Below are 27557 nucleotides of genomic sequence, written 5' to 3'. Positions count from 1 at the left end.
ACAAACCAGTCACAAACAGATTGTAGTGTTGAGATTGTATTCACTTTTTTTTTGTAATTGTTTTATCGCTCATTTGGTTTCTGTGTTGCCCTTTTAGGGAACATCATTTAACTTCATTTAAAATGGATACTACACACCTCATATAAGGCAATAGAATCATGCTACTTCTCCCAGCCAACCAGATAAAATAATAATTAAATATAATGTGACATACTGTATGATACAAGCAAAGCAAAAACCTCATGTACTGCACTTCGACAATGTTGTGTTTAGTGTCCTTTGTGGATTACGCGTTAGCAGTTAGTGAGCTTTGAGAGTAAACATAACATGAAAAATGAGGTTAGATGTATTCATTATGTCAGGGTTTGACCTCATAATGTATTAAAAACTAATCATTATTTTAACAAAGCAACAAATAAAGCAAAGTGAATTGTGTGCAAATGTCATTTAGCATGAAAAAAACATCCATAAAGATGTCAAGCGTAAAACGCATTCAACATCAATTTGATTTTTTTTCTCCTTTTCACAATCTCGAAGCACGATTTAGGAATGATGATAACAACCCATCATTCACTTTTTCTCGTCTTCAGCGGCCAGATGAGAATTGTTAACAGGCCAACGGTGGCAGCCAATGCCACGCCTCCTGTTACGGCTGCCATTACGTCACGATAAAACCAAATACACGCCGGGCAGCATGCCTCTGTGCTGTGGATGACACAAAGAAAGAAAGACAGACAACAAGAAAAAGTCAGTTGGGTATCATGAGGACACTGGCACAATCAACATACTTATGAATAGTGAATACCTCCCAAAGTAACCATTTCAAAATAATAAGGTCATCTAGAATACACGTTAAATCACCGATTAGGAGTCTGCATGACTTCCGGGTCATTTTGCTGCTCTATTGGAATAGTAACTACTGTAAAACTTGGCCTATAAAGTGCACCCAATGGTTTAAAAAGCCCTCAATAATGATGTGAAGTTCATGTTTGTTTAGCCGACTATGCTTGACTAATGATAACTGACAAACAAACAGAACACTTTGTTAGCTCTCTGACTAACTAAACATTCAGGTCGACAGAATACATACACATAAGAGGAAAAAAACTGCCATTAAATGTTGGTAACAGTATATTAGAGAAGAAAATAAAATACACAACACAAATAATACCGAGAAGCTCAGCAGAACTTCTACGTCAGGAAAATCCACAAATCAGCCATGTCATTGTTTAGGCCGCAGGGGGTTAAAGCTGGGGGGGAAAGTTGTGGCTTACAGTCCGAATTTTACAATACTAGACTCTTTATGTGCAATTATATAAGGTGCGCAAATGTTGACCGATCTCACATAATGTAAGGCTTTTGTTCCAAATTTTGAACAATTGCGCTGTTCATTACAAACAGCAAAGTTCATGAAACACAAACTTTGAGTCGTTGCCAAAACCATTTGGGAATATCACACTGAAGTTGTTGTATTCAGTTGTTTCATACAGTGCTGTATTACACAACAACACTTCAAGAACAGGATTAAAGCTTTTTTTAAATACCATATAAAATAAAATGAGCAAACTCCATGCTCCATGTAGGAGTCACTACAAATGAGGCCCTTTCTTTTCCTTGTGCATCGATACATTTCTTATGCGACTGTCAATCTTTGCCTATCTGAAATAAAATGATCCAAACAAATTGACTAGTTCCTTAACGCTGCAGCAAAATGTCCCGAACAACACCTGACATGAGAACGCAAACAGAGAAGTGATGCTCACCTGCACGGTCTGATACTCTGAATGATAATGACACCCAAACCATTGGCCACCTTGTCCGTGAGGCTCATTGATCCGTAAACAAAGGCTCCACTTTGCTGCCAAAACAAAAGACACACACAGAGTTGACATTAGGAGTGTGACGATATATCGATATCGCTATAAATCGTGATACTTTGTCTCCCGATAGATTATCGATACATCTACGCAACTATCACGATATTTGTAGTTCATATACAGCCACTATACCAGCTCTATTGTTCATGACTTAGTGAGCAATTATTTGGCGGGCCACTAGGGGGAGAGCCTCATAAGAGAAGAAGAAGATGTATGAGCTTAGTTTTTATTATTATTATTATTATTATTATTATTATTATTATTATTAGGGATGGGTGAGTACCGATACCAGGTATCGGTATAGGGCCGATACCAGCCTTTTTTCAAGTACTCGTGACGCAGACGAGTACAAGCGACCGATGGCAGAGGGGGAAGACGTTAAATGAGTCCTCCTTGCCTGTAACTGGCGCTAGCTTGCAGCGGTTTTTCACCAAAACTTCACCGGTTTGGAAAAATTGTGAATCTTAAACTAAAAGAGCATTTTTGTGTTTTATTTTGAGCATTAAGACTATTGAAGAGTGACTGTGCTGTTTTTTTTGTTTTTTGTTTTTTTTTTTTGTCAAAATCTTTTTTTGTCAAAATATCTTTTAGTGATTTTTTTATTTGTCAAAATGTACTACTGTTATCGGCAGTTGGTATCGGTATCGGTGAGTACTGAGGGTCTGAGTATCTGTATCGGTCTGAAAAAAATTGGTATCGAACATCCCTAATTATTATTATTATTATTATTATTATTATTACATAAGTTATTTTTATTTATTATTATTTTATTTATAGATATTATATATTTATATATTATATTATGTATTTATATCATATTTATTTATATTTTATTATAATATTATGAATGACTATTTTGTTATTTTTTCATTTGTGTTATTTGTTTTATTTATTGATATTTATTTTATTATTATTATTATTATTATTATTATCATTATTTTATACGTTTTATCGTAGATCATCGTGGATTTATTAGCTGAGCAATATATCTATAATCGTGGTATCGTCATATCGTGAGATAATCGTTATTGTGAGCCTTGTATTGCATATCGTATCATATTGTGAGGTAGTCAGAGGGGTTCCCACCCCTATTTGACATGACATCACTATATAGAACAGCACAATGGGAGGCAGATACTCTGGGAATATCTGCCAAAGTATGCTCATGGAATTGAATATGGAATTTCAGACCTGTATTTAAAAAAAAAAATAAAAAAAAAACTTGGACTGATCGCCAGCCAATCGCAGGACAAATAGACAAACTAACTATTGAGGCAACACTTAATTTGTTTGGGTGGATCCTGAGGAAAGAAAATGTCTCATTTGTGTTTCAAGCCAAAAATATTTGGGAAAGCCTGTTTAGGAAGAACATTACAAACAAAAACAGCCCAGCCATGACTCAGCAGAACAAATTCGTCTTATCTTTCTCCGCAAGTTGAAAAGGGTGTCACTTTGCGGGCGTGTCTTGCCCAAACGTACCGTTTGCTCCCCGATGAGTTTGGCCGTCATGGAGAGCGACATGACCAGGATGACAGCCGAGCCAGCTCCCAGCAGCACGGCCGCGCCATAGATGCTCTCAGCTCCCATGTTCTTGTCGAAAATCACCCACAGGGCAAAGCCGATCACCAGCAGCAGGCCGACAAAATACATCATCTGAAAAAGTACAACATCTCACTGAAACACCACACATTCATCTTATGATCCTTTGGTGCACTCACTATGAATTGACCTTCAACAGTTCATCACAAAAGATTATCAACATTTCTGTGGAAAAAAAAAAAATACAGACTGTTGTATAAATTACTTTGAGGCTTGTTTTGGTCTTTTTGAATCAGAATTACACAACTCATCTACCATATTTTACAAAAGTGAGTACGCCCCCACGGGCCAATAAATTGAGTTACACAGGCTGCACACTGACAATTTAGGTGTATTAGGGCTACTCAATTGTGGAAAAAATAATAGGGCTGGGAATAAAAGTTGACCAAGTCGGTTTGGTCGACGCAAAAATGCATGCGTCAAAGCTATTTTAATAATTTAAAAATATATATATTTGCGGCACCTGGACGTTGCCGGGACGCCCGGAACGAATATTTTGGTTCTGCACGAAGACTTATTGCTGATGGACTCCGATTCACCACTTCTAACTAAGATGCTTCTTAAGGTTTGTTTTGTGGTCTCTTTAGACCGAAAAGGGAGAAAATTAACATCGCTACATGTCTTATGTTTGTAACAAAACAATGCGCGTCAAAATTGCTAAATAAATAAGAGCTTTAATGAATTTATTGCGCATATATATATACATATATATTATGGTGGTAAAAAGTTGAAATTGGAGTGCAGCTTGTGCACTGTGCAATAGGAAAATCATTTATTTTTTGGGGACAAAACAAGAAAATGTTTCAATGTAAAAAACAAAAAAAATATTAAGAAATAAAATTCTTTGAAACACTATAATTATGCAAGTTCCTTTTGGATGAACCCAAAAAAAAAAAATATATATATATATATATATATATATATATATATAATAAATTACGATTATGCAAATTTTTTCCTTGTAAAGTGTAATAATTGAAATCATAATTGAATTTCGATTTATTGCATAGCCCTACATTGTAGAAAAGTGTCCTTTCTTCAGTGTACGTCAATATTGACAAATAAGTTCGAGCTGTACAGGCTATGGGAGATACAGAACAGACTGTAATGTTGTTTTACTCACGCTGATGCCTACAAGCTTGCTGATCGGCTTCATGGTCAGCGAGCTAACAAAGCCGCTGACATACATCACAAGCGGGATGATGGCAATGTATTTCTGTTGGACATCAAGATATATGTTAGACCTAAACAGACAGAAACTCGCAATGCTGACGCGGCGCAATCTCTTACCTTTGGTAGCAACAGTGAGTTGGTGAGGTAAACAGAGATGTACGACTGGGACAAGTTGACTATCAGTCTCGTGCACATGTAGAGGAAGGCCACCTTGGATATATATATTTAAAAAAAAAAAAGTAACATGAATGAGAACTAGTCATTTAAGCACTGCTTTTACATAGTTTGTTTTTTTAAACAATATTTTAAGGATTTTCACTTCCAGATTCTAAAATGCGCTTTGTCCTGGCATGGCCTTATAATGGCACTAAATGCACCACTGTGCTGACAAAAATTATTTAATAGGATCATTTGACCTTGTGACAGGGGCACTGCCAGGGATTTGGGGTCCCATTGAAAAAAGAAAGGGATAAAAAAAATTGGGTTGGGACCCTCCACGTCAATGCTTGAAATTGGAAAATACTGCAGTATTTTCTAAGGCAGTGATGCCGTGACAGATCTGGCGAAGTTATCTGCTTCCACTTCATTTGTTTGAAAATGATTGCAATTAATCACAAATATCTTTATTCATCTATCTATACCATAAACACATAGTGACTGTGGTGTGCCATGAGATTTATTAAATGTAAACCCTGTTGTCACACCTATTTTCTTATTGTCTTATTATTAAAAAGTAAAAAATAGAGTTAACAAAATTGTCCTAATTGAGTGGTCAGCAATGAGAACCTTGATAATTAGGAATGTCACAATATTTACAACATTAAAATGTGCCTCAATATTGTCGTGGTCTTGTTTCGGCACAAAAATATTGAGTCCTTCTGTTCAAAATGTAATGTTGCTTGAAGGCACTCCGGTTCCCTGTTTCAGGTTATGCGGCCAATCGAGTACTTGTATACCAAGTAAAGATGGGATGTCATAACAACAAATAGACTGATGATTTGGCTCACCGGGCCACGAGATAATGTAAACAAAAGCCAACCATGCTTCACTAACTTGTTTACATAAAGTGAAGCTTGGCCCTCAGGACTGTGAAACAGAAGTTCTGACCGACAGACAAAAGTACTGCCCCGAAATACATTCAAGCTAGTAAAAATAGAAGGATGGAATAATATCCAAAAAGTATAATTGTAATGACAGGAGCAATATACAATTGTGCTACTTGGATGTATGAGTAGAATGTCTGTCACCTGGTAGAAGGAAGGCTCTTTTAGCCAGTGTTTCCACTGCAACACTCGAGCAGGCGGTGCATCCACATCAGGGGAAGGCGTGAGCAGCGGATCATCTTCCGACTTTTCCTTTGTGCCAATGTGAAATATGAACGAGAACACTGCTCCAACACCCAGAACGATGAGAGCCAGCATCTGTCGTGCACAGGAGACCTCAAGTAAACAGCATTGACGTACAATGCCGCATTCCACATGACTGTGAAGTCAAAAATGTGCATCCTTGGAAAACTGCATTGGAATGCCATTCAAATCTTACCCGGAAGAGAGGAATGTCCGCCGAGCTCAGGTTGTCTGTGATGTCCTCTTGAGCCAGGAAGTGAAAGAGAAGAAAGGCTACCGTGTACACCGTGATGTTAGCCACCACAGTGAAGGCATACCTGCCAAACATGCAGAGCAATACATTCAGCTGTGATGTTACTCTAGACTTAAAACAGACATATTAGCATCTGAGCTAAAGTGCTATGTGTTGGACAATATAATAGAAAGCCCCATGCACAGGTTCCTTTAGTTGTTGACGTCAGTTATTTCCACACAAGGAAGAAATGGATGACTAAAAGACACCGGATCCATTTTTATTTTTTTTGTCACATGAGTTTATGACACATCCACAAATGACACAACAGTCATGTAAATGGACAACCCAAGAAAAGAGGACATTACACAGTGAGGAATTGCTGCTTCTATTTAGACATTCGGTACTAGTCCATAGAATTATCAACCTAGGTAAGAATCTATATTATGGCAACAATATACTCTTGTAGGGGAAAAAAAAAAATCTAATCGAAACTATGTTAATAAAATATTTCTTCATGTAAGCTTTTCTGGTTTACAGTGAGTGAATTTGCTACTGAACGCAGTAAATTTTGTTTTGAATCGCTACTGCCCCCTGTGGCCGCAAATGAAACGGCATTTTTCTTTGTTCACGTACACAACACGCACATTATGTCACATTTAGTTTGAAAATTAATGGCCAGAGGCCTGCAGGAGTTCCCATCATGAAAAACTAAGGTGTTAATCTACTAATTTAAAAATGTTTAATAAAAGGTCAAATAAAAAAACTATATTAAGATATTCTGGACAAATTGTTACAAAGCGCAGCATTAATATGTAGGCTTTTTTTTAAAAAAATAAAAAATAAACGAGCAATTATATCGTGCTAGTCACCAATCATGCAGAAATACTAAATGGAAGTCAGTACATACCTGCCAACAATTAAAGTCAATGTTTAACCTCAAATAAAGTTAAGCTGATCTACTAACATTGACATGTTCAGTTATGTGCCTCTTAAACGCTACCACAACTAGCATAAAATGGTTTAGAATCTTCATCTACTGGAATTGTGCATCAGTAGTCAAGTGGAGCTTTTCAAAGAAGGCAAGAACTTGTAAGTCAAATGCGCCAAATGTGGACTGCCTTTGCCAAATGTCATTCCATTACACTAGCGACTGACTTTAAGTTGTACAACCATAACATATGGAGGAATTCCACCAATTCTGTCACAGGGAATAATGTCAGAGGGAATACAAAGACAAGTCAGCTGAAGAACACTTGTGCTCTCTTTGCTTTACTAGAAGAAAGGCTTTCCAGTGGTATTGCAAATATATTGGCAAGAGGTAATGTTTCTACAGAGACGTCATCACATTCACAGCCTCACAGGACATAAATGTTCCCAACACATTTTGAAACCAAGTTGTGATCATGCCAGTTTGGGCCCAAAAACAAAAAGCCATCTATTGAACACTTTCAGAGAATGTCAGTACAAGAACCACATGACACAAACATTTCAGCAAATCAACCAAAGAATGCCATTACAATTGCAGCATTTAATTGAACAAACCAAAAGGGAAAACAATTTGATCCGTCTTTCCCACATTTTCCCTCCGCATTCTTCTGCAGTCTTTTTTGCAGTTCTTTTAATTTTTTTTCCAGTGCTCTGGTCAGTTTGTGTCATTTTGACATATTTACAAAGCTATCTGGGGTCACAGCAATTATTTTTTTTTAAATTTTATCCTCTTGCATTTGCAGAATGTTGTGGGCCTGGTGATTGTTGATGCTTTCTCTTCCTCACTTCTCCAAGGCTTGGAATATAAGGAGTTAGGTGTCAATGACCGATTTGGATGCTGCTTTACGGGTTCTGCACTGGTTGGCTGGGTTTCGCTACGTGGCAATTGCCAAGCAGCTTGGTGAAAAAAGATCAACTGTTAGAGCAATTGCTAGAAAACAGAAGATGGTAATGATGACCGACCGTCAAGCTCCCTTGGACTGGGGCTCCATGCAAGATCTCAAATTTGCGGGGTATCAGTGATGCTAAGAAAGGTGAGGAATCAGCCCAGAAATACACACGAGGAGCTGCTCAATGACCTGAAGAGAGCTGGGACCATTGTTTCAATGGGTACTATTGCTAATAGACCAAAAGTATAAAAAGGTAATAGTTACAAATAAAATTATTCTATATATATACTAAAAATAAGACTTAATATATATAATGTATTAATTTGTTGTGTTTATATGTTTAATAATTTATTTTACTTGTTAATTTGTAATTTTATTGTAGCCTTATTTTACTACGTCTGCAACCAGTTGACATTGTAAATGATAATCGGTTGTTTCCTTACCTGGTTAAATAAAGTTTATATAAATGAATAACAATTTATGTTAAGTTATGAAAATAGCCACCACATTATTATTTATTTTCAATTCAAAATTAATCAGATTTATCCCTCATAGAAGGTGGCATGGTGCAGAGGTTGTGAGCTCGAATCCGGGCTCCCTCGGTGGAGGTTGCATGTGCTGCCCGTTCCTGCAAAGGTTTTCTCTGGATACTTCCTCCCACATACCAAACAAAATACGCATGGGAGGTTAACTCAACACTCTAAATTATCCCTAGGTTGTTTTTTTGTCTGTGTGTGCCCTGCGTTTGGCTGACAACCAGTTCAGGATGTACCCCGTCTACTGCCCGAAGACATCTGGGATATGCTCCAACTTATTGTTTGGAGTTATGTTAACTTAATCCAGTAGTTTTAAAACTAACATTTATAAGTTTGTAACTGAGAATAATTGAGTTGCTGTCACATAAAGCTTCGGAGTAACTACCAGTATAATTACAGTAAAGTACAGCAAAAAATAATTAAATTTAAATGAATTATTTAAAATTTATTAAATTCAAAAATACATTTTAAAAAAATCGTCATTTAAAAAAAAAAAAAAAAAAAAAAAAAGATTTTTGTATTTCGGGTTAACAGTGCGCAATTGAGTTTAAGGTACATTTTCACAGATTTTTTGTAAAACCCGTCCGACACCAATTCCGCAGCAAGGTTAGCATTTGCCCATTTTGGCCTAATGGGCGAGCGGGCCCCGTCTTTAGGACATCGGTGATGTCATAAGCCCACCTGTATGCGGTGAGCTCCACCTTGGCGCTCTCACTGGACACCAGCTCTGGGATGAGGGAGAGGTGTGAGATCTGAGTGGCCGCCCAGCCAAACTGGAAGATGACGATGAAGGGGGCGAAGTAGAAGACTTTGGCCCATTGGGGGGTGTTTGTCGAGCAGGCCAGGCAGGGGTTGAAAATGAAGGGAAAAGACAGGATAACACAGATGGTTCCTGGAAGGGAGAAAAACATGGTTTCATCAGAATAAGTATTGATTATACGGTCAGTGAAAGCTATACTGAATACTGAAGAGGTCAACTAGGATTTTTTTTTTTTTTGATTCAATACTGCAAAATCTGTGATCCTTGAGGGCAGGGTCCTACAGGTTTAAGATGTTTCCGTCCTCCAACGCACCTGATTCTAAAGATCAGGATCGTTATCAGGCTTCTGCAGAGCTTGCTGATTACGATCAGTAAGGAAATATCTAAAACCTGCAGGGCTCCAGTTCTCGATGACCAGGCTTGGGGAAGCTTGACTTTGTATTTAGGAGAATGTCATGTGCTGCACTAAAGATTAGTCATCTGACTGTATGATGAAGAAAAAAAAAACAACAAACATCCTTTATTGTGCCCCAGGTGTTATTAAAAATTCAATTCAAAAGTACTTTGAAACAATGAGACTAAACACCCTACTCTAAAATACAAGACTTTGGTAGGAATTTTTCAAAGAAAAAAACAGAGCATGATGGCCGCTTTGAACCAATAAATGTTTTTGTAATAGGAACCCGAGCATCTCTAGCCAGCCCGTAGCCAATTTTCATGTATGAAACTGGTCCCATGGTACAAAAAAGGTTGGGGGTCAATGTTTTAAGAGAAGGAAAATAACAAATAAACAACCAAGATGATGTGGTTAGCTCGGGATGTTCAGAATGGGGTATATGCCACGGAAGAGGCGGGACTGTTTTTGCACATCAGTTTGGTTCTGGTTCGGTTTGCGACGTTTGGGCTGCGTCAAAAATACTTGTGCTTCCGACTTTGTGCCCCTCGGTTGCGCGTTCACAACCCGGACCGGAACCAAACTGATGTGTAAAATCACGCCCCGCCTCTTCCGTGGCATATACCCCATTAACCGATAAGTTTCAAACTCACGTTAATCAAGAATCCACAAACACCTGCTGCTGACTCTCCACTAGTCTACCTATCAACTCATTTCATGCTAACCTTCAACCACCCCCGCTGCCCTCTCATTTTTTACCTTCCTCCCTAATTGTTCTCCAAACAGCCTTTTACAGAGTGACCCTGAACAGATAATAGTACATATTTCTCGTCTTTCTATTTGGAGATGGAATGAACAACAGGAATGTACAGCACATGAGAAAAAATTGCGGCGCCTCTCTTAGGAGTCGTGTTTGGTGCGGTCAAATGTCTGCTGACTAACTTAACTATGATATCAAAAGCAAACATCTAATTAAAAAAAAAACACACAAACAATTCACAATGCTATATTAGAGGTAGGATATCATGGGTTGCTCAAAACACTGTCATCTGACTTTGAAAAGAATCTTGTTTTTAGTAGTGTGCCGTATGAGCAAGTTCACCAACCGGCCCGCAGCGAATTAGGATTTGGGGCCAATTTTTATCAAGAGGTGAACATCCACTTTCAGCATCTTTGGACTGTGATGTGTCTGCTGCTTTTTGCTCCGCAGCTGATAATAAACCCACAGCAAGTCACCTATTCTCATGATACAGTGTTGCACAAAATTGACATAATTTCATCTATTGTCGCTCAAAAGAGTGTGTTTAAAAACTACGTTAAATGATGTTTTTTTTGTTTTTTTAACATTAGGTTTTCATTTTGGTTTTTAGGGAGAAGATTGTCATACACTTGTGAAGAAAAGCCATTTTGTGTATTTAGATTATGTTTGAAAACAGTGTTATTTTTTTATTTATTTTTAAAGAAAATTCAATACTAATAGACCATTGGAAAACAGGTTTGTACGTATCAACTACCAGCTGCCTCTGGAGTTCCACAGGCCAAAACGGCCCGACAGGACTCATTCAGCTTCAGTATCGATCGGCCGCCTCAACAATGCCATAGATGGGAGTTGAAATTCTTTTCTAACAGTCGATTCTGCAGGAGATTCTCAGAAAATCCTCATACTAATATGTTTGGGTCTGCCAGGTCAGTTCGGCATCTTCCCCTGCCATCGGAGACAACACACCAGCTGTGTTGTTGTTTTTTTGGACAATCTATCCAGGTCTCACCTGTTTTCTGGGTTTGGTCATGTGACGTTCATAAGCTGAGCCCTTAGCTTGGCACCTGGGCTGGGTATTGCCAACAACCTCACGATACGATACAGTGGTCACGATACAATACATATCATGATACATATGTATCCCAATACATGATCTTCAAAGTGATACATATCCCAATATTTTACATTAATTTATTTACATTTTTATTATAACAGTCATATTCTAATATACATTTTAATTTAAGGTTTTGCACATTTTTACCTAGGCCTTTTCATAACTTCTGACAGAACTATTACATTTTGTTTTTTCAGATATTTCTGATCATTTCTCACAAATAGCTTTACAATGGTATTCATAATAAAAGCATAGAACATGAAATAAGTTTATAGGAATATGAATGACTAATAATTACAACTACTGGTGGTGGTGATAGGGCCCCCCAAAATCAAATGTTGCTGAGGGCCCCATGGAGGCTTGGGCCGGCACTTCATAAAGGGTCATATCTATTTGATGTGTTTGTTTTGATTTCATGTCAAAATGATGTCTAAATGTGGATACAGTCTCTCAACTATGGCTAGAATTAAATAGTGACAAATTAAAATGAATTTTTATCAGACTTGACCTTGGCTTTCAAGGGTCCCCCAAATGGCAAAGTTTTGTTTGCCTGGACCACTGTTTTGGAAAAACTTGTATAAAATGCTCATTTTCTGTACTTTCTTATTGTCAGACTTGAACTGGAACTAGGGAAGACCTCAAGCTTTGATCCTGTAGTGTTTTCCAATCCACCACACAATTCTATTCATTTTCAAGGCAGATTTTGTGAAAAATAATTAGACAAACATAAAATGTGATTTCTTTTTGTATTCAAACTTCCATAGTAGCACTTAAACAGATTATGACCATTTGGGAGGGGGGGAAAAAAAAATCTAAGTGTTATCTTTAAAAAGATACCTAACTATACTGATATTTCAAATGGCTCAAGAATAGCTTAAAATTTACTTTGGGTGAACCTTTTTTTAGGCGTTTTCGGCAAAAATAGTAGGAATAATGGGGTTAGCCTCCTACTGTGTCTCTTGTCACCTGTCATGCGGTTATATGGTAATGGACAAACAAAACAAATCATGTTGTTGTTGCCCTTTTGCACAAAACTAGTTAAACAAATGCTTGCGTTACTCACCCAACAAATGCCAGCCTTTTCTCTTGCCCAGTCTCATGCCGGGAGTTCTGTCGGATTTGTATCCAATGATTGGCGTGCATATTCCGTCTGCTACCTGGCCGATGAGCAGCAGCACGCCCGCAAAGGTGCTCCGGAGACCCAGGACCGAGTGCAGGTAGACCAGCAGGTAGGTGAACCACATCGAGGCGCACAAATCATTGAGAAAATGCCCAACGGCATAGCACAAGCGCCGGCAGACCGACAGCTTCCTTATCTCCCTCTCGACCGGGACACACGGCTCCATGATGACTTGGACTGGTGATTAAAGTGTCTTTATTTACAATTTAGAGATCTGTCCTTCTCGTATTTACAAATATACAATAGTTACGCTTTTAAAAAAACAAAACGAACAAAAAAACAAAACAAAACACGAACAGCCCACTTTGCTAAGCTTTCACGAAAAACTGCTGCATTAAGCATCTAATTCAGCGTGAAGGATTATGACACTGGTTCCCCACCCCGATAAACTAATCCGAGGTAACACTTAAAAAAATGAAATGGTATGTTGAGCGGTCCATCATACACCTAGCAGGAGCTTTCGGGTCAAGGTTACGTTTCGAGCCTCCTTCTCGATATGGAAATAATGATGACCAGACGACTTTGCTTTTCAATGCCACAAGGCAATACAAAGATGAACAATAAAGCTGGGTGCCTTTCACTCGTGACCAAATGTAGGCTACTTCCTTTCTTTTCCCCGACAAAAGCATGGAGGGGAAGTGCTGTGCTGACGAAAGAAAAAAAAAAAAAGTCACCTGGTGAAATCTGTCACTCAAATCTGAAAACATGTCTCAAAATATGTTGTTGGCATGTTCACCACTGGCTCCAAACTTCCGTTTTCGTCTTTTCTTGACGCACGTGTCGTGGTTCCAGTTCTCCATTCGAATCACTCACACGTAACGACACTCGTTCCACTCAAATTAGCAAACTTAAAAAAATAAATAAAAAAAAACATACCAGCATAACGTTTGAAAGACAATCCGTGGCCACGTTGATCTAAACAATACCGAGCAAAAAAAGTGCAAGCTAGTGTTTCGGAAAATGACGTCTCTTTGCATTGTGGGAAATGAAGTCCACCTTACGATCTGAAACCATCATGACGTCGTGTACCCCAACTTGGAAACCGTCGAAAAAAATAAGCAAATGTTGACATAACACTATATAATATAATACGTTCAATAACATTCAAACAGGTATACGAGATAATTTTAGGGGAAATAAACAACCCCACACACGAAACCAACTATTTAGAAAAAAAAAAAAAAAGTATGCTATCGTATCCCACCGGATATCCCGTTGCTTATGACAGATTAAAATGTAGTTTTGTATCACCGCAAACCGCAGTAATAAACCGTTGACAAAATACCTGTCAATCAAAACCAAGTTTTACATTTGAAACGGTAGACATGCCATACATATATTTAGCTTGTGCAAGTGTACTTAATGTTAAGTCCTGCACTGTATTCTCTTTGCTGTTGTAATGAGATCACGGCGGAAATTTGTTGGCTCTTTTGTAGGTCTAAAGTCTCTCCTAAAAGTGATAAGTGGGCTGAGATCAGGTGACAAATACACAACACGCACACACAATCACATGACATCTTTTACAACTCCAACCATCTGGTCTGGCCACCTGCATTAACATCCTCTTTCTCCTCTCATCCTTGCATCATTTTCTATTAATTGTCACTTGCGCGTACATTTAGAAAAGGTGTCATGAAAATGCATTTTGAAAGCTGTCAAAAACAACAATTTAGTCTTCTTCAGTTAAGAAATATGAACATGTCAGTTGCACAAATGTGCATCACGACTGTCTCGTAAAATGTTCTGAGCAACACCCATCATCACCTCACAAGGCAAAAACTGTATACTGCGTAGTGACAGTAACTCCAAGTGTGTGCACGCAAGCACACATGCATCCACACATTTGACACAGTAATGCTGTAAACATTTGGGAGATATTTCATAAAGGTCATGGCGGGACACTCGTTGAGCTTTAAACATTTTACTTAGAAAGGCACAAACTATGATTTCCTGGTAAATTATTCTGATGTAAGAAATAAAAATTGAAAGACATCTTCCCCCATGTAAATCAACATTTTCTTCCATAACTCAGATATAAGCGTCGTGAAGGACTCTTCCTAGATCAGTCTTTATTAAGTTTTGTTTTCGTAATTGTTAATTCCAAACCTAGTTTCCACTGTAATTGTTTTCTGGGGGTTTTTTTTCCCAAAAGTGCAATAATAGTAGGAGAGCTTAATATCTGTTTCTCTCGATCTTCCACAGTACCTGAGGCCAGTGACTGTGCTACAAAGTCCACGTTGACAGACAAAAAAGAAAGCCAGAGGAAGGAAAAATGGAACTCCAGAACACTACAACATAAAAATAAGTCTTCAAATCAGAGATTTGACTTTGAAAACTGAGGATTCCATTACAAAAAAGAAAAAAAAAATACATAAAAATCCTCCAAATCTTGTTATAGATGAAAAGCTTCCTGTGTCTCTCAGATTTAACATATTTTCACCTTTCCTTTTTACTTTGATCCCAAAACACACACCAAAGGAAGAAAAGGAAAGCAATAATTTCATAAGGAGCAGAATTCTGATGGTTCCCCCTGATCAACAGCTCACTGTTGGAACAACACACCTTCTTTATGGAATCTAGAATACAACAACTGTTTCAAACAGTATCTTTTTTCATATTCACGCCACAGTTTCATTGTTACAGCTTTTTAAAACTTTTTCTCAAGCCCGCCTGTCCCCCTCCCTCCTTGCAATGCAGGTAATAAGTGTTTTGTTTTCTGCTGATAAAGGAATCAGAGTCTGTTGTGAGTCAGTATGACTGCAACATTCCTTTAGCACATCAGCAGCCAGGGAGCACTGAGAACGAGAACGATAGAAGCATGGGCAGGGACGGCGGGAGGGAAGTGGAGGGGGAGGAGGAAGTAAAGTGGGGGTGGGGGGGGGGGGGGGGGTAAAGAGGTGAGGGGGAAGCTGGGCAGAGAAAAGGACAGGGGGGGTCTGTGTAGTTGCTTCCATTTAAAACTTGACAGTGACAACAAGGTTTCAAGTTCTCTCCAATCGCTTCGTTCACTTGTGCCTCTGGAGGGCTTTCCTCTTTCTCCTTTTGAAGAAACAACAGCACCTGGGGGAGAACCAAAAGACATTTGGTTCAAAACAATCCGTACTTTTTTGTATATACACAATAGCTTTGGAGGGGACACTCACCGCCATAATTTAACTCCAGTGGGGTACACACGTTTCAATAATTGGTAAACTGACACAATAGAGGAGCAAATGATTTTGAGCGTTTGTATGCAAGAGTTTGCAACTGCAATGTCTGTCTATGTTGTCTTTTACTATTTCTTCTCTGAATTTTTTCTATTTTATTTTGGATGTCCTATGTGGCACAATGCTGTCTCTCAGAGGTCAGTCTTGGTATTACCACAGATTTCTGTGTTGCGGAAGGAAACTCACAATTTTTGGAAACAATATATTCCTGTATGTGTGTGGTGTTCTATGTTGGTCATCGAGTACACCACACGATGAGAACAGGATTCACACTTGGAAAGTTTTTCTTTGTTATGTGTGTGCTATTTCACATAAAAAAAAAAAAAAAATAAAAATAAAAAAAATCTGTAAAGACATTACAAATCAGCACTTCCACTGGATTAACCAGGTTAGCAATCTCACTTTTAAACATGTTGATAAAGTGAGTAAAATTCTGAAAAATCGAATCGTTGAACGTTTGCTAAATCATGAAATCGAGAATTATTTTCTGGATTATTAAAAGCTGTTTTTATGTTCTATTACATCCAAATGTTATTGTGATTTGTGCTTTTTCACAAGTGGCAGAATGTTGGATGGGTGGTTTACAAGATGTTTACAAAAGTTAATTAATTGTGGCATTTAAGTTCAAACTATGAATGTTGGGTTTATGCTAAAACTGATTTAGAATCAGTATATTGTACATTATTGTTTGAGCAACCTCCAATAGCATTCTCCATGAAGGAAAAAAAAAAAACTGTTTTGAAATATGATTTTGTTTTATTTATTTATTTATTTATTTAATAATAATAATAATAATAATAATAATAATAATAATAATAATAACAATAATAATAATAATATAGCTCTATTATTTGTATAATATATATTTATTTACCATTTTATTATTATCATTTTATTTATTATTATTATTTTATTTTTTTCCATAATAATGAATCCCCACGGTGGGTCCACTTTACACGATACATTATTTATATGGCAACAGGCAACAGAGTTTTGTAAGGGACAACCACTTGCGGTCTCATACTTGGTTTCGTCGGCCACTTCAACCTCGGTGGGAGCAGTGATGGGAGCATTGGAGTGTCCAGCTGTGGGATCATCAGTGTTCAGCTCGCCATTTGTTGAGCTCATCACCTGCGTGAGCAAACAAAGAGACCAAAGAGCTAAAAAAAAAAAAACTGTCACACACGCACACAGAACTACTGGCTGCAGGGTGACAATTCAAAGGCCCATATTCATATTTATTTGGCAGCCATCTTTAATTTGTGCAGTAACTTGGGAAGGCTCCAACTAAAGCAACTTCATAGAAGCGTAAAAGCTGCAGTACTATTGGCCGAACACTGGGTGGCATAATTGAGTTGCAGCATTAACAATTGGAGGCTTCTGATTTCAGGAGCTCTACCAAATACCAAGCAAATATGGGAAATGGCAATGGAATTTTAAATTGTGGTGATTTATTATTTTACATGTATAGAAAGCTCCTGCATTTAGCTAACCAAATCATCATGTCATGATAGTCGCTGCTAGATGTCATCTCTGCACGGCCCCTCACGTAACAGGCAATTAGCAGATGAAGCAATTGCTGCTGTGAGAGCAAACAGAACAGACGCACAGGGATTCAGACAGCGGAACGTACGCACAGAGCACAGGCAGCGTGACGTGTGTGAAGGATGACAGCACGCACATAACCATACAGCTTCATGCAACTAGCCATCCAAGCAGCAGCAGTAGCAGCAGCAGTACCTGGACGGAGCCCCCCAGCCGCTCAGCTGTAAGGTGCGACCCCAAAGTCTCCTTATTGGTCACGGGAGTGGGCTGAGACTCACTTCCTTTTGGCTCAGGCGACTTGATGCATTAGCAAAAAAGGTTGAAGACGCAGGTGGTGGTGGGGGGGTCAATGTGGTGGGAGCGAGGGGGGGGGTGAGGGAAGAGTTGTGAGGGAGAGAGGGAAACAAGGAAGAGGTGGGGTAGGTGAGTAAAAACAACAGAAAGAAAAAAAAAAGAAACAAAACAATTACAGAAGACATCTCCCAAGCAGAAGCAGGCTTGTTAAGACAAACTATGTTAAATAGAGGAGAAGAGGGAAGCAAAATTTATATGACGCACAGAGCAACACACTTGTAAAGTCATGCAGGAGTAAAAGAAACAACAGCCTTGATCAAACTTACTAGTACTGAAATATTCAATAGACACAGCTATGCACGATCAGGTTGTTCTGTCAATTTCTAGAGTTTGACAATTTACACTTGGCCTATTTTGATGCTGTACTGTATCAGGATGTTTATAGCCACAGGCAATGTGCATGCTAGTGGAGGTGGTGCGTTAGAGGTCACAATGTTTCCTCGAGAGCAATATAAGAAGCCAACCGGAAAATCTTGAACCGTGTGTCCTTTACTGTTAATTTTATCCAACATTTTTACATTTAGTCTCACTTTAAATCACGCTTGTTAGTTTTTGTTAGTCAACCTTATCCTGTTTTTATGTAGTTAACTTTTAGTCTAATACAAATCTCGCATTTTAGTCTTTATTTTAGTCCAAGAAAACATAACTGTATTTGTCTAGTTTTAGTCAACAAAACTGTCAACGTTTTAGTCTAGCTTTAGTCAGGACAATCATTTAAGCCCTTTTTTTTTTTTTTTTTTTGTCAGCAGATTATGTTGAACATTTGGGATCCAAAATTATTTCACATAAAATTTTCTCTCATCTTATTGATGGAAAAACTTGACACACAAAGACAGTATATCAACAAATGGCTATTATGGCTCCATGCTATGATCTAGTTAAATTAGCAAGCAGCAAGCGGTCAAATTAACATTATTGTTGGAACGTTATGGCCGTTGAATTAATGATACATCCATCCATTTTCTTGACCGCTTATTCCTCACAAGGGTCGCGGGGGGTGCTGGAGCCTATCTCAGCCAGATTTGGGCAGGAGGAGGGGTACACCCTGAATTGGTTGCCAGCCAATCGCAGGGCACACAGAGACAAACAACCATCCACACTCACAAGCACACCTAGGGACAATCCAGAACGCCCAATTAACCTGCCATACATGTCTTTGGAATGTAGGAGGAGACCGGAGTGCCCAGAGAAGACCCACGCGGGCATGGGGAGAACATGCAAACCCCACCCAGGAAGGCTGGAGCCTGGACTCGAACCCGAGTCCTCAGAACTGGGAGGCGGACGTGCTAACCAGTCATTCACCGTGTCTCAATGTTACATTATAATAATAATTTACTTTCATTTGTATTTGTTTTTTTAATTTTAACTGTTCACCGTGAATCCACACCGTCTTGTCCCATGTGTTTGTGCAGGGGGTGTGTCCCATAACAGTATCACAATGACAGGTTAGCATAAACAAGATTTTACGAAATCATATTTTCGTCTCGTTTTTGTTCATGAATTAAAATGTCCACAGATTTTAGTCCAGTTTTTATTAAGTGAAGTACATTTTCGTCTCGTTTTCATTGGCCGACGAAAATGGAGACTGATTTAGTCGCAGTTATTGTTTTTTAATGAACGTTTTAGTCTAGTCTAGTTTTAGTCCGGTGAAAAATGTGTGTTGACGAAATTATTTTTGTTTAGCTTTCACTGATGAAATTAACACTAGTGTCCTTCATGGAAATAATGACTTGGACTCATTATGTAGAATTACATATCTGTGTCTATCAGAAATATCTTTTTGTATAACAATCATTCTAAAATGAATATTCCACTAAGGCTAACAAGGCAAGTGGTAAAATGGGGGAAAACAGTCCAAACTTGGTCACACACTAAGCATGTACTGTTTTGCATGAACAATGCACTCTGCATTTTCAACTCAGGCATGCAATGATCGAAGCTTAGAGCGGCATGGTATCAAAAATAAATTCAACACCAAAACAGTGATTTGGTTGACAGCTAGTGCAGCAAAATTCAACTCATGACTGTGCAGGTAAATGCATACCGTCTTGACGGAGACTTGGAACAAATGACTCATTTTTAACATCACTGCATTAATGTGTGGTAAACAAGTGGAAATGAGCGGCAGCCATTTTCTCAAGGAAGTTGCTTACAGTTGGATACAGCAAGAACAATCAGGCAGAGGAACTTGAATGACTGGGTTGGTTGGTCAGTCAGTCGACTGGTGGATTGGCAAGCGTGTGTGTTGATTATGCAACACTGCTAATGAGTGACCTCACCTGGTTTTTGGTCTGCTGTTGTGCTTTGTCCCTGCTGCTGGGCTGCAGGGGAGCGTCACTGGGGATGGGGCCTATTGGTGTGGGCTGCAACAAACACAAAAAGAATCAAATGGAGAACATCTGAAAACGGAGCACAGAATAACAAAGGTAGGAAAATATACAGGTTTATTATTATACAGGTTAGTTAGTAGGGCTGGACGATAATTTTATCGTGATTTGGATTTTGGCTTCTCTAGAGCTTTAAAATGTAATAATTGAAGAAATAAACGATTAATGTGTAGGACGGTGTAGTGCGTTCACAAGTTTCCTACGTTGGGAAAGGACCTGAATGCACCATGTTGCTTGTAGCAAGCCCCGGAGCTAATCAATGTGATTCTGCCATTCATGAGGATCCTTTTATTAGCCTTTTAATGACACCTTAGTTGAAGCTAACTGTAAAACGAAACACGTGAAAGACGACTTACATCCACTCTATTTTTAATACAAAACATGTCTCGTTTTTAAAATATCGCTAATTTACAAAAAAAAAAAAAGTAAATGAAGATCCCTTTCCAATGTTAGCATAAGGAATATTCACACACAAATGCTGTGGAAACTAGGGGTGGGACAAAAAACCGATTCGACCGAACCATCGGTCGTCAAGGGGAGCTAAACGGCCGTATCGGTAGCAGAATTGTCAACCGATACAAAATCCGCCGGGAATCCTTAGATACATTGCTTGTAAAGCTGTGGACCGGATATCGCGTTGCTGTGAATCGGTTGCGAGTGAGGCTTTATGGTTTTCATAACAATAGCAAGAGTTCTGCACCGTGCTCTACTTGTTTTGTTTACATTTCAGTAGCAGCACTATTCAAGCTACTTCCGTGTTTACAGAGAGCTAGCAAAGTAGCACTCAGAGACGCTTCATTCCCCGGATGTTGTAAACAATGCAAAGACGTTACGCACCTTGGGGGGAGCCTACCGTCAACGCCGTGCTTGCGACACGGCGCGCGCGCGCACAACGAGTGACAACATGCAACAGTGGAGACAGTTAGCAGAAGCCGGTGCCGTACATCTCGGTATTTCCCATGGCTATCGAGTCCTCTCGGTGCACTTGTATGTCCCGGGCCGGCGTTGGTACTGCGCGCGAGCCAAAAAGAATAACGCCCGTGACGATCCAATGCATGGATTCAAACGACACAGGTATGTCCCACAGCCAACACACCAGCTATGATAAAAGCACACTGCAAGTATCTCATTTCTCAGTTTGTGGCTCCCTGTCAATGTACACAACTAGCATGAGCAGCAGGGAACTGAGACGTGCCCGCAATTACGTCATCAAACTCAAAATGAACGACAGCCCAAAAAACAAAACAAACAGTAGTGATTCCGTGGTCATCATCGTGTCTCAGATTAAAAAAACAAAAAAAGATGTCATACATTAACCAAAAATGAATGTGATGGCAAAGAAAAACAAAAATTGTGAAAAACAGAAATTGTTGATAAAAAGGTTAGGGCACTTTTGGAAATATTTTTGGATATATTAAGTTGTTAAAATGTGTTTGATAGATTTATTGTTCCATAAGGTGGCTTCATATTTCTTTTGGCTGGACGGTAGGTTTATTTCATGTCTTAAATTTATGTTTCTGAAATACTTCACAATGTGGACATATTCTATTTAATTGTGTTGGTGTCTTTTTAAAGGTTAAATATTTATATTTCAAATTGAATTATCAGCCTTTTGTTTTCCTGATCCTGATTTTGAATTAAAAAAACAAAAACAAAAAACAATTATAACTGTCAATAACAACTAATAAATATTTAAACTGATACATTTTTCAGTCATACCGCCCAGCCCTTTGTTCCGGTCCATTTAAATAATGGATTCAATATATAAAAATATATAAGACATTGTTGTTGTTCTTTTTTTACACATTTGTAGATACTGTAAAAATTTGTGGTGTTTTAAGATTAATGTTTACAAGCAACAAATGTCACTATAAGTTTTGAATATTGAAATTAATTGTATCGAATCGAAAATTGTATTGGTCCCAAACTTAATCGAACCGTTCTGTTCTGAAAGATAATCGTTTTTCAATCGAATCGCAACGTGTGTATCGAGATACATATCGAATCGGCCTCATGTCAGAGATTCCCACCCCTAGTGGAAACGCATACCCACAGGTAACATGACTCAAAGGCATGAATTATTCACAATTTGTGAAAAACAAGTTATTTTAATAGAATTCAACCGCAACTTTCTTCTGTTCTCACTGTTCTCTACCATGGATGCACGGCACAACGCTGCTCCTAAAAGGCCAAAATACGCAGATAACCCAGTAATTGTTTTCAATTGCAATTTTAGTATACAGTATTCTTATTTTTACTTTCTTGGTAATTTAATTTCCTGCTGTCCTTTAAGTCATATTTAAAGATGCGTTTTCAAGGAGTCACATTTTTACCTTTCCTCAAATTCCAAGGATACAAACATCCAATTACTAATTTTTTTGGTCATACCAATTAGCATTTCCACATGACAAAGCAAAAAATATAATCTCTGAGGTCCCAGGTTAGCCCACTAAGTCACCAGACTCATGAAAATAACATAAAATAAAATAAATATGATAAAGAGGATAATGTAATGCTTAAGTAAGAAAATGAAGAATGAAAATACAAGAGGCTTGAATTTCATACTGTATGTTATTTATAAGGTTATGTTATACTTAACAAAAATAACAGTGTTCAAGAATAAAGTGTTCAATGTGAAGGGATGAATGGGCTATGATCATAGTTTGAGTAGTTGAGTTTTAATAGTTGAAAAAATATTAAGTTTTAAAATCAATGTATAATCATTTTATTAATTGTGATTTCAATTTCAATCAAAATAATCCTGATTATGTTTTCCATAATCGTCCAGCCCGATTAGTTATACTAGAAAAATGTAGTCCAATATAATGCATAATTTCTACACTAGTGGCCACTCACCAGGGATTTGCCGACCCAGTCATATTCATAGTCAAAGACATAGCCGTTTCTGTCAAACAGATCAGTGAAGAGCTTCCGCAAGTAGTCGTAGTCAGGCTTCTCGAAGAAGTCCAGCCTCCTCACATATCGCAGGTAGGTGGCCATCTCTTCTGTATCGAAAGCGGAGTTAGCCTCGACAGAGACAGACATTGATATACAACAATCATTTGATTGCACTGACCGGGGAAGCTTTCACAAAGCACTTCGATCGGGGTCGCTCGTTTGGTGTCCCCAATTTTTTGATACCTCTCCTTCAACGTTTCCGCCTAAAAAGGAAAGAGAAAATATGCATAATTATCAATCTGAAAATTTATCTGGTCCATAACGGAAGTGTGGAAAAAATAGCATATTCTGTTTTCTTTTAGTCCTACAATAGACAGACCAAAACCTGTCAACAACGGTAATCAAAAATATATTATAGTACTCTAAAAATGATAAAAATCCCTCAAGTATTGTTTTTACCAATTTTGTCTAAAATGTTGGATGCAACATTCAATTTGAGGAGAAGAACCTAATTTCGCATTTCAAATGTCAACAAACCATTTTGTATTTGCAGAATAAATCTTTGCAGACAGATAATTTCATCGGGATAAAAGTGGAAAAATTAAGTAGCGTACAGTAAAGAGAGCGAGCCCTAAAGGGAATTCGGTAAAGACAGCAAGGAATGGATGACCACCCCCAAAGTTCTAATACATGGTATGTCTCATGGTTGAAGATTGTCGTGATCCACATTTCCAGGATCAATTATGTACTAATCAATCATAGGAAATAAAATAAAAAAATGAAAACCTGATAGCAGGGTTATGTTCTTAAAGAGAAATCAAAATGAAGAGATCAGGTTTCTTCCATAGAAATAATTTTTTTGTCTATCATCAGATCAGTCAATTGCAACCAAGGCAAGGGGAGTGTGTAGATACACTGCGATTCCAGAGCTGGTCACTATACCCTGTCATTGTAATTTATGCTCGCTGCCATGTTACATATTGATGAAAACTTGGCTTGGCCCGAGCCATGCAACCTCCCCCACAGTCATCCATCCCTCACATTCATCAACAACAGGCTTCCTCCCACATAACAAATGCTCAGATGTCTCACTCTACCCTTATTATTTGCAAGCGAGACCGTTTGGATCATACCTTGTGAGAAATCCACCATTAGACAGCAATTTCTGAGTAGATTCTTGTTATTGTCTGCTCTATCAGTAACCAGCCTACAACACACTTCAATTTCCTCCAAAGTATTTCTTAAAATTTAAGGCATAAAAACACATACAAGTGAGACTTGAGACTGAGACTTTGTTGTCCTTTCTTAGGTTTCAGGCTCCAAAAATAAAACACAAGGGGAGACCTTGAAATCTCTGTGAGAGGATGGAGTTGTTTTTCCAATGTCATCTCAATAAAAGATGCGAGAGATTGCATTGGGGAGTGCAGGAAAAAAAAAAAAGAAGTAAAATCTCTGGTGCGTAGGAAACAATGCAGTACTATACCTTTAAGCCCTGCCAAGGGAGGCTACCTCGAAGAAAGTACATGAACATGTGACCCAAGGCCTCCAAATCGTCCCGCCTACTTTGCTCTGAAAATGACAACATGAAGAAAATGGTGTCCCATTATGCAATAGGTTTTCATTCATTCACGACAGTGGTGCCCAGCCAGTGATGAGCAATTCAACAGTTTTCTTTTCTTTCTTTTTTTTGGGGGGGTCTATGCTAATTAGTTAAAAATATGCGTGGAAGGAAAACAAGACTTGGTTTAGTCTAGCATGTGGCGTCCGCTACAACCAGGATTTACTATTTACATTAGGAAAAGGGTCAATAACCGACCAGGATTCTACCTTAGGCCACAATGCAACGTGGGATTCAAGTTGAGTTAAGAAATTTTAAACTAAAATTTAGAAGCATAACTTTTGTCCAACCAGAACTCCTTCGCTGCCATCAACATAGGTTGCGTTCAGAAATTCACTTTGATGCCCTGACACCACTCTGAAAGTGTGGGTGTTAAAAAAGGCAGCGTGCATTAATTTCGGAACACAGCCTTATGTTTTATAGCAATTAGCAGCTTATGCTTGAAACATACTTTATTTCCTTTCTTTGTGATGCCTGGACGCACTAGGCTCCGGCACGCTTTTTTTTTTTTTTTTTTTAGCACTCTGAATAACCAAACGGCACATTTGAAGTTAACAATGTTCTGAGTTTCCAATATTTCTCAACGCATCCACGATTAGGAAAAAGAGATTTTGGGGGCAAGTCCGAGCTGTATTGTTCTTGGTCTCGGTTTTTGTAAAAACAAATTTCCCCCAAAATTTCACTTATACTCCAAAGTGACTAATGTTTTTTTCTTTTCTTCATAATGCATTTTTTGACTGGTACGAACGACCCTCTTTACTGTCTAAAAAAAATAAGAGTAATTTTTAAATTTAAAAAGGGTTTAAGCCCTGATCCCAAACTAATTTGTGCATACTTTAAAGAACAGATTTACGCATAAAAGAGAACGAAGATGATATTCTCACTCACCTTTTCCCAGGTGTGTGTTTATGCTCATGTAGCGTGCCGTTCCAGTTAGACTCTTGTGCTCCCGGTATGGGATGTGTTTTTTGGTCTCGGGGTCTATGTACTCTTTGGCCAGACCAAAATCGATGATGTGGATGGTGTGCTGTCGTTTGCTTCCTGGTCGCCCAACCAAGAAGTTTTCCGGCTTCACATCTCTGTATATCAGACTCTTTGTGTGGACATACTCCATCCGCGTTATCTAGATGAGATGCCAAATAGATGAGAAAGTGTTTTAGAAACTTCAGTCACTGAGTTTCCCTGTTTGTTTTCAATGCTGACACTATGTAAGGACATATTTCACTTGAACTTTTTTTTTTTTTTTCAGCTTCTGGAGTTAAACATTTACTATCTCAATATTCTAAGATTAATGCTTCCTTCATTGGAGTTATTTAAAGGTGTGTCACAAAAAAATATTTATATTGTTATTATAGTGCTTAAATAATGATATACATGGGTGGACAAAATTGATGGTACCTGACACCAAATGGCAAAAGGTGGATTTTGCTGCTTAATTCATATTCCACAAACACAATAATAATCCAAATGCTGTGCTTAGACTCGTGGTGACGAATAGAACATATTGTAAAGATTTTCGACTTGACTTCCCCTTTAAGAGGTTTACAAACAATTTAGTCCACATGTGTATGCAAGCTTTGTTTATGTGCCAGAAGGTCCAGCCTTACCAGCTGTATGGCTATCATCAGGACGGTCTTGAGGGAGAAGGTGCGGTCACAAAGGTCAAACAGGTCCTCTAGACTGGGCCCAAGCAGCTCCAACACCATAGCGTTGTATTTCCCACATGGACCAAAGTAGTACACCTGCGGAATTCCCTCTGTGGGAAGATGCACAAAAAAATGCATTTTATTTTAAAGAATCTTGGAGAAAATCCTTTACCCTTAAAATGGCAATTGAAAAAGTTATGTTTTTAGTTTGGACACCATTCAAATTCACAACTGTGAGGTTTTCAAACACTGTGTGTCTATAAAACTAAAACTAAAAATAAAGACACAAACATCCTACTTTACATCATCAATTTTAAGTTGATGAAGACGCAAATAATGTTTGTGCAGTTATTGGCCTATGTGGAAGGATTAGGAATGACCAATTTGCACCTGTGCACCGATAGGGAAAAAGTATGAACGCAGCAATAATAAAGAACACTTGTTTGCTTCCTTCAACAGGTCTGTCAGGAAAAGGCGTGGCTGACTGGAAGGGAAAATGTAAAACATCAGTGGAGGTCAAGCGCATATCATTAGCTGAAGCTCTGATACATTTGCTACTTGACACCACCACACCCCATTTTGTACTGACGTGTAGAATACTATTACGACAATACACTCAGAGCCCGCTTTAGAAAATCAGTCAAAAAAAAATAAAAAAATCACGGCCCTTTTCAGGGTAGTCAACGTCTACAGTAATGTGGGTCACCGTAGCCTCGATGTAACAACCATGCACAAGCCATGAGATATTGCATAAATGATTAACCAGCATGGATGTGTTGTATGAGATTGCCAAGCCCTGTTTCCAACAAACACTGCGGTTCCTGTGAATTTTTTTCAGTGGAGCACCTAACATTTTGCGTAACTAATAAAATAATATCCAGATAGACACATTGCCTCCTGTGAATTGGTCAACAGAGAATGTCAAATTTTGTGCTACAACTTGAGGGGAATTTTTTTTTGTTTTCAGTTTAGCTTTTTTTTCTTTTTTTTGGCAGGTTACACTATTGTGCTGTGCTGGTATGATGCCATGCATTTACTTTCTTGAAGTGGTT

The 27557-nt window shown here is 38.3% G+C and overlaps 2 protein-coding genes across 6 annotated transcripts in view; both read right to left on the bottom strand.

Moving 5' to 3' along the window:
* Nucleotides 1–20: 20 nt before the first annotated feature.
* Nucleotides 21–14602, bottom strand: mfsd12b (major facilitator superfamily domain containing 12b). Of its 2 annotated transcripts, none has more exons than XM_077533472.1 (10): nt 13526–14602; nt 12735–13028; nt 9325–9535; nt 6192–6312; nt 5897–6070; nt 4767–4859; nt 4600–4692; nt 3357–3530; nt 1764–1858; nt 21–705 (listed from the first exon to the last, which is right to left on the bottom strand). In XM_077533472.1, exons 2-10 carry the CDS (start codon nt 13015–13017, stop codon nt 567–569), a joined length of 1383 nt encoding a protein of 460 aa, XP_077389598.1. In that variant the 5' UTR covers nt 13018–13028; nt 13526–14602; the 3' UTR covers nt 21–566. The 2 variants fall into 2 exon arrangements, with proteins under 2 accessions (XP_077389598.1, XP_077389599.1); XM_077533473.1 differs by having other exon boundaries at nt 13728–14602.
* A 154-nt stretch (nt 14603–14756) lies between these two features.
* Nucleotides 14757–27557, bottom strand: part of csnk1g2b (casein kinase 1, gamma 2b) — a 39963-nt gene continuing 27162 nt past the window's right edge. Inside the window, exons 4-12 of one of the 4 annotated variants that reach the window (XM_077533474.1) lie at nt 26467–26615; nt 25748–25982; nt 24725–24810; nt 23420–23504; nt 23200–23348; nt 20236–20319; nt 17798–17899; nt 17082–17188; nt 14757–15911 (exon numbers count right to left, since the gene is read on the bottom strand). In XM_077533474.1, the coding sequence (XP_077389600.1) occupies nt 15857–15911; nt 17082–17188; nt 17798–17899; nt 20236–20319; nt 23200–23348; nt 23420–23504; nt 24725–24810; nt 25748–25982; nt 26467–26615 (1052 nt within the window). In that variant the 3' untranslated portion in view covers nt 14757–15856. The remainder of the gene's footprint in view (nt 15912–17081; nt 17189–17797; nt 17900–20235; nt 20320–23199; nt 23349–23419; nt 23505–24724; nt 24811–25747; nt 25983–26466; nt 26616–27557) is intronic. The other 3 variants (XM_077533475.1, XM_077533478.1, XM_077533477.1) reach the window with 3 other exon arrangements.

This window comes from Festucalex cinctus, chromosome 10 (genome assembly GCF_051991245.1).
Source record: "Festucalex cinctus isolate MCC-2025b chromosome 10, RoL_Fcin_1.0, whole genome shotgun sequence".
In the NCBI taxonomy this organism is placed as follows: Eukaryota; Metazoa; Chordata; class Actinopteri; order Syngnathiformes; family Syngnathidae; genus Festucalex; species Festucalex cinctus.
This window is presented reverse-complemented; position numbering and strand designations above follow the sequence as displayed.

Excerpts from the sequence above, each read along its gene's own strand:
- mfsd12b (XM_077533472.1), bottom strand. The coding sequence starts at position 13,017 with ATGGAGCCGTGTGTCCCGGTCGAGAGGGAGATAAGGAAGCTGTCGGTC. Across the intron at positions 9,536-12,734 it reads AAAAGGCTGGCATTTGTTGG|GAACCATCTGTGTTATCCTG; the intron begins GTGAGTAACGCA and ends TCTCCCTTCCAG. Across the intron at positions 1,859-3,356 it reads AACTCATCGGGGAGCAAACG|CAAAGTGGAGCCTTTGTTTA; the intron begins GTACGTTTGGGC and ends TTGTTTTGGCAG.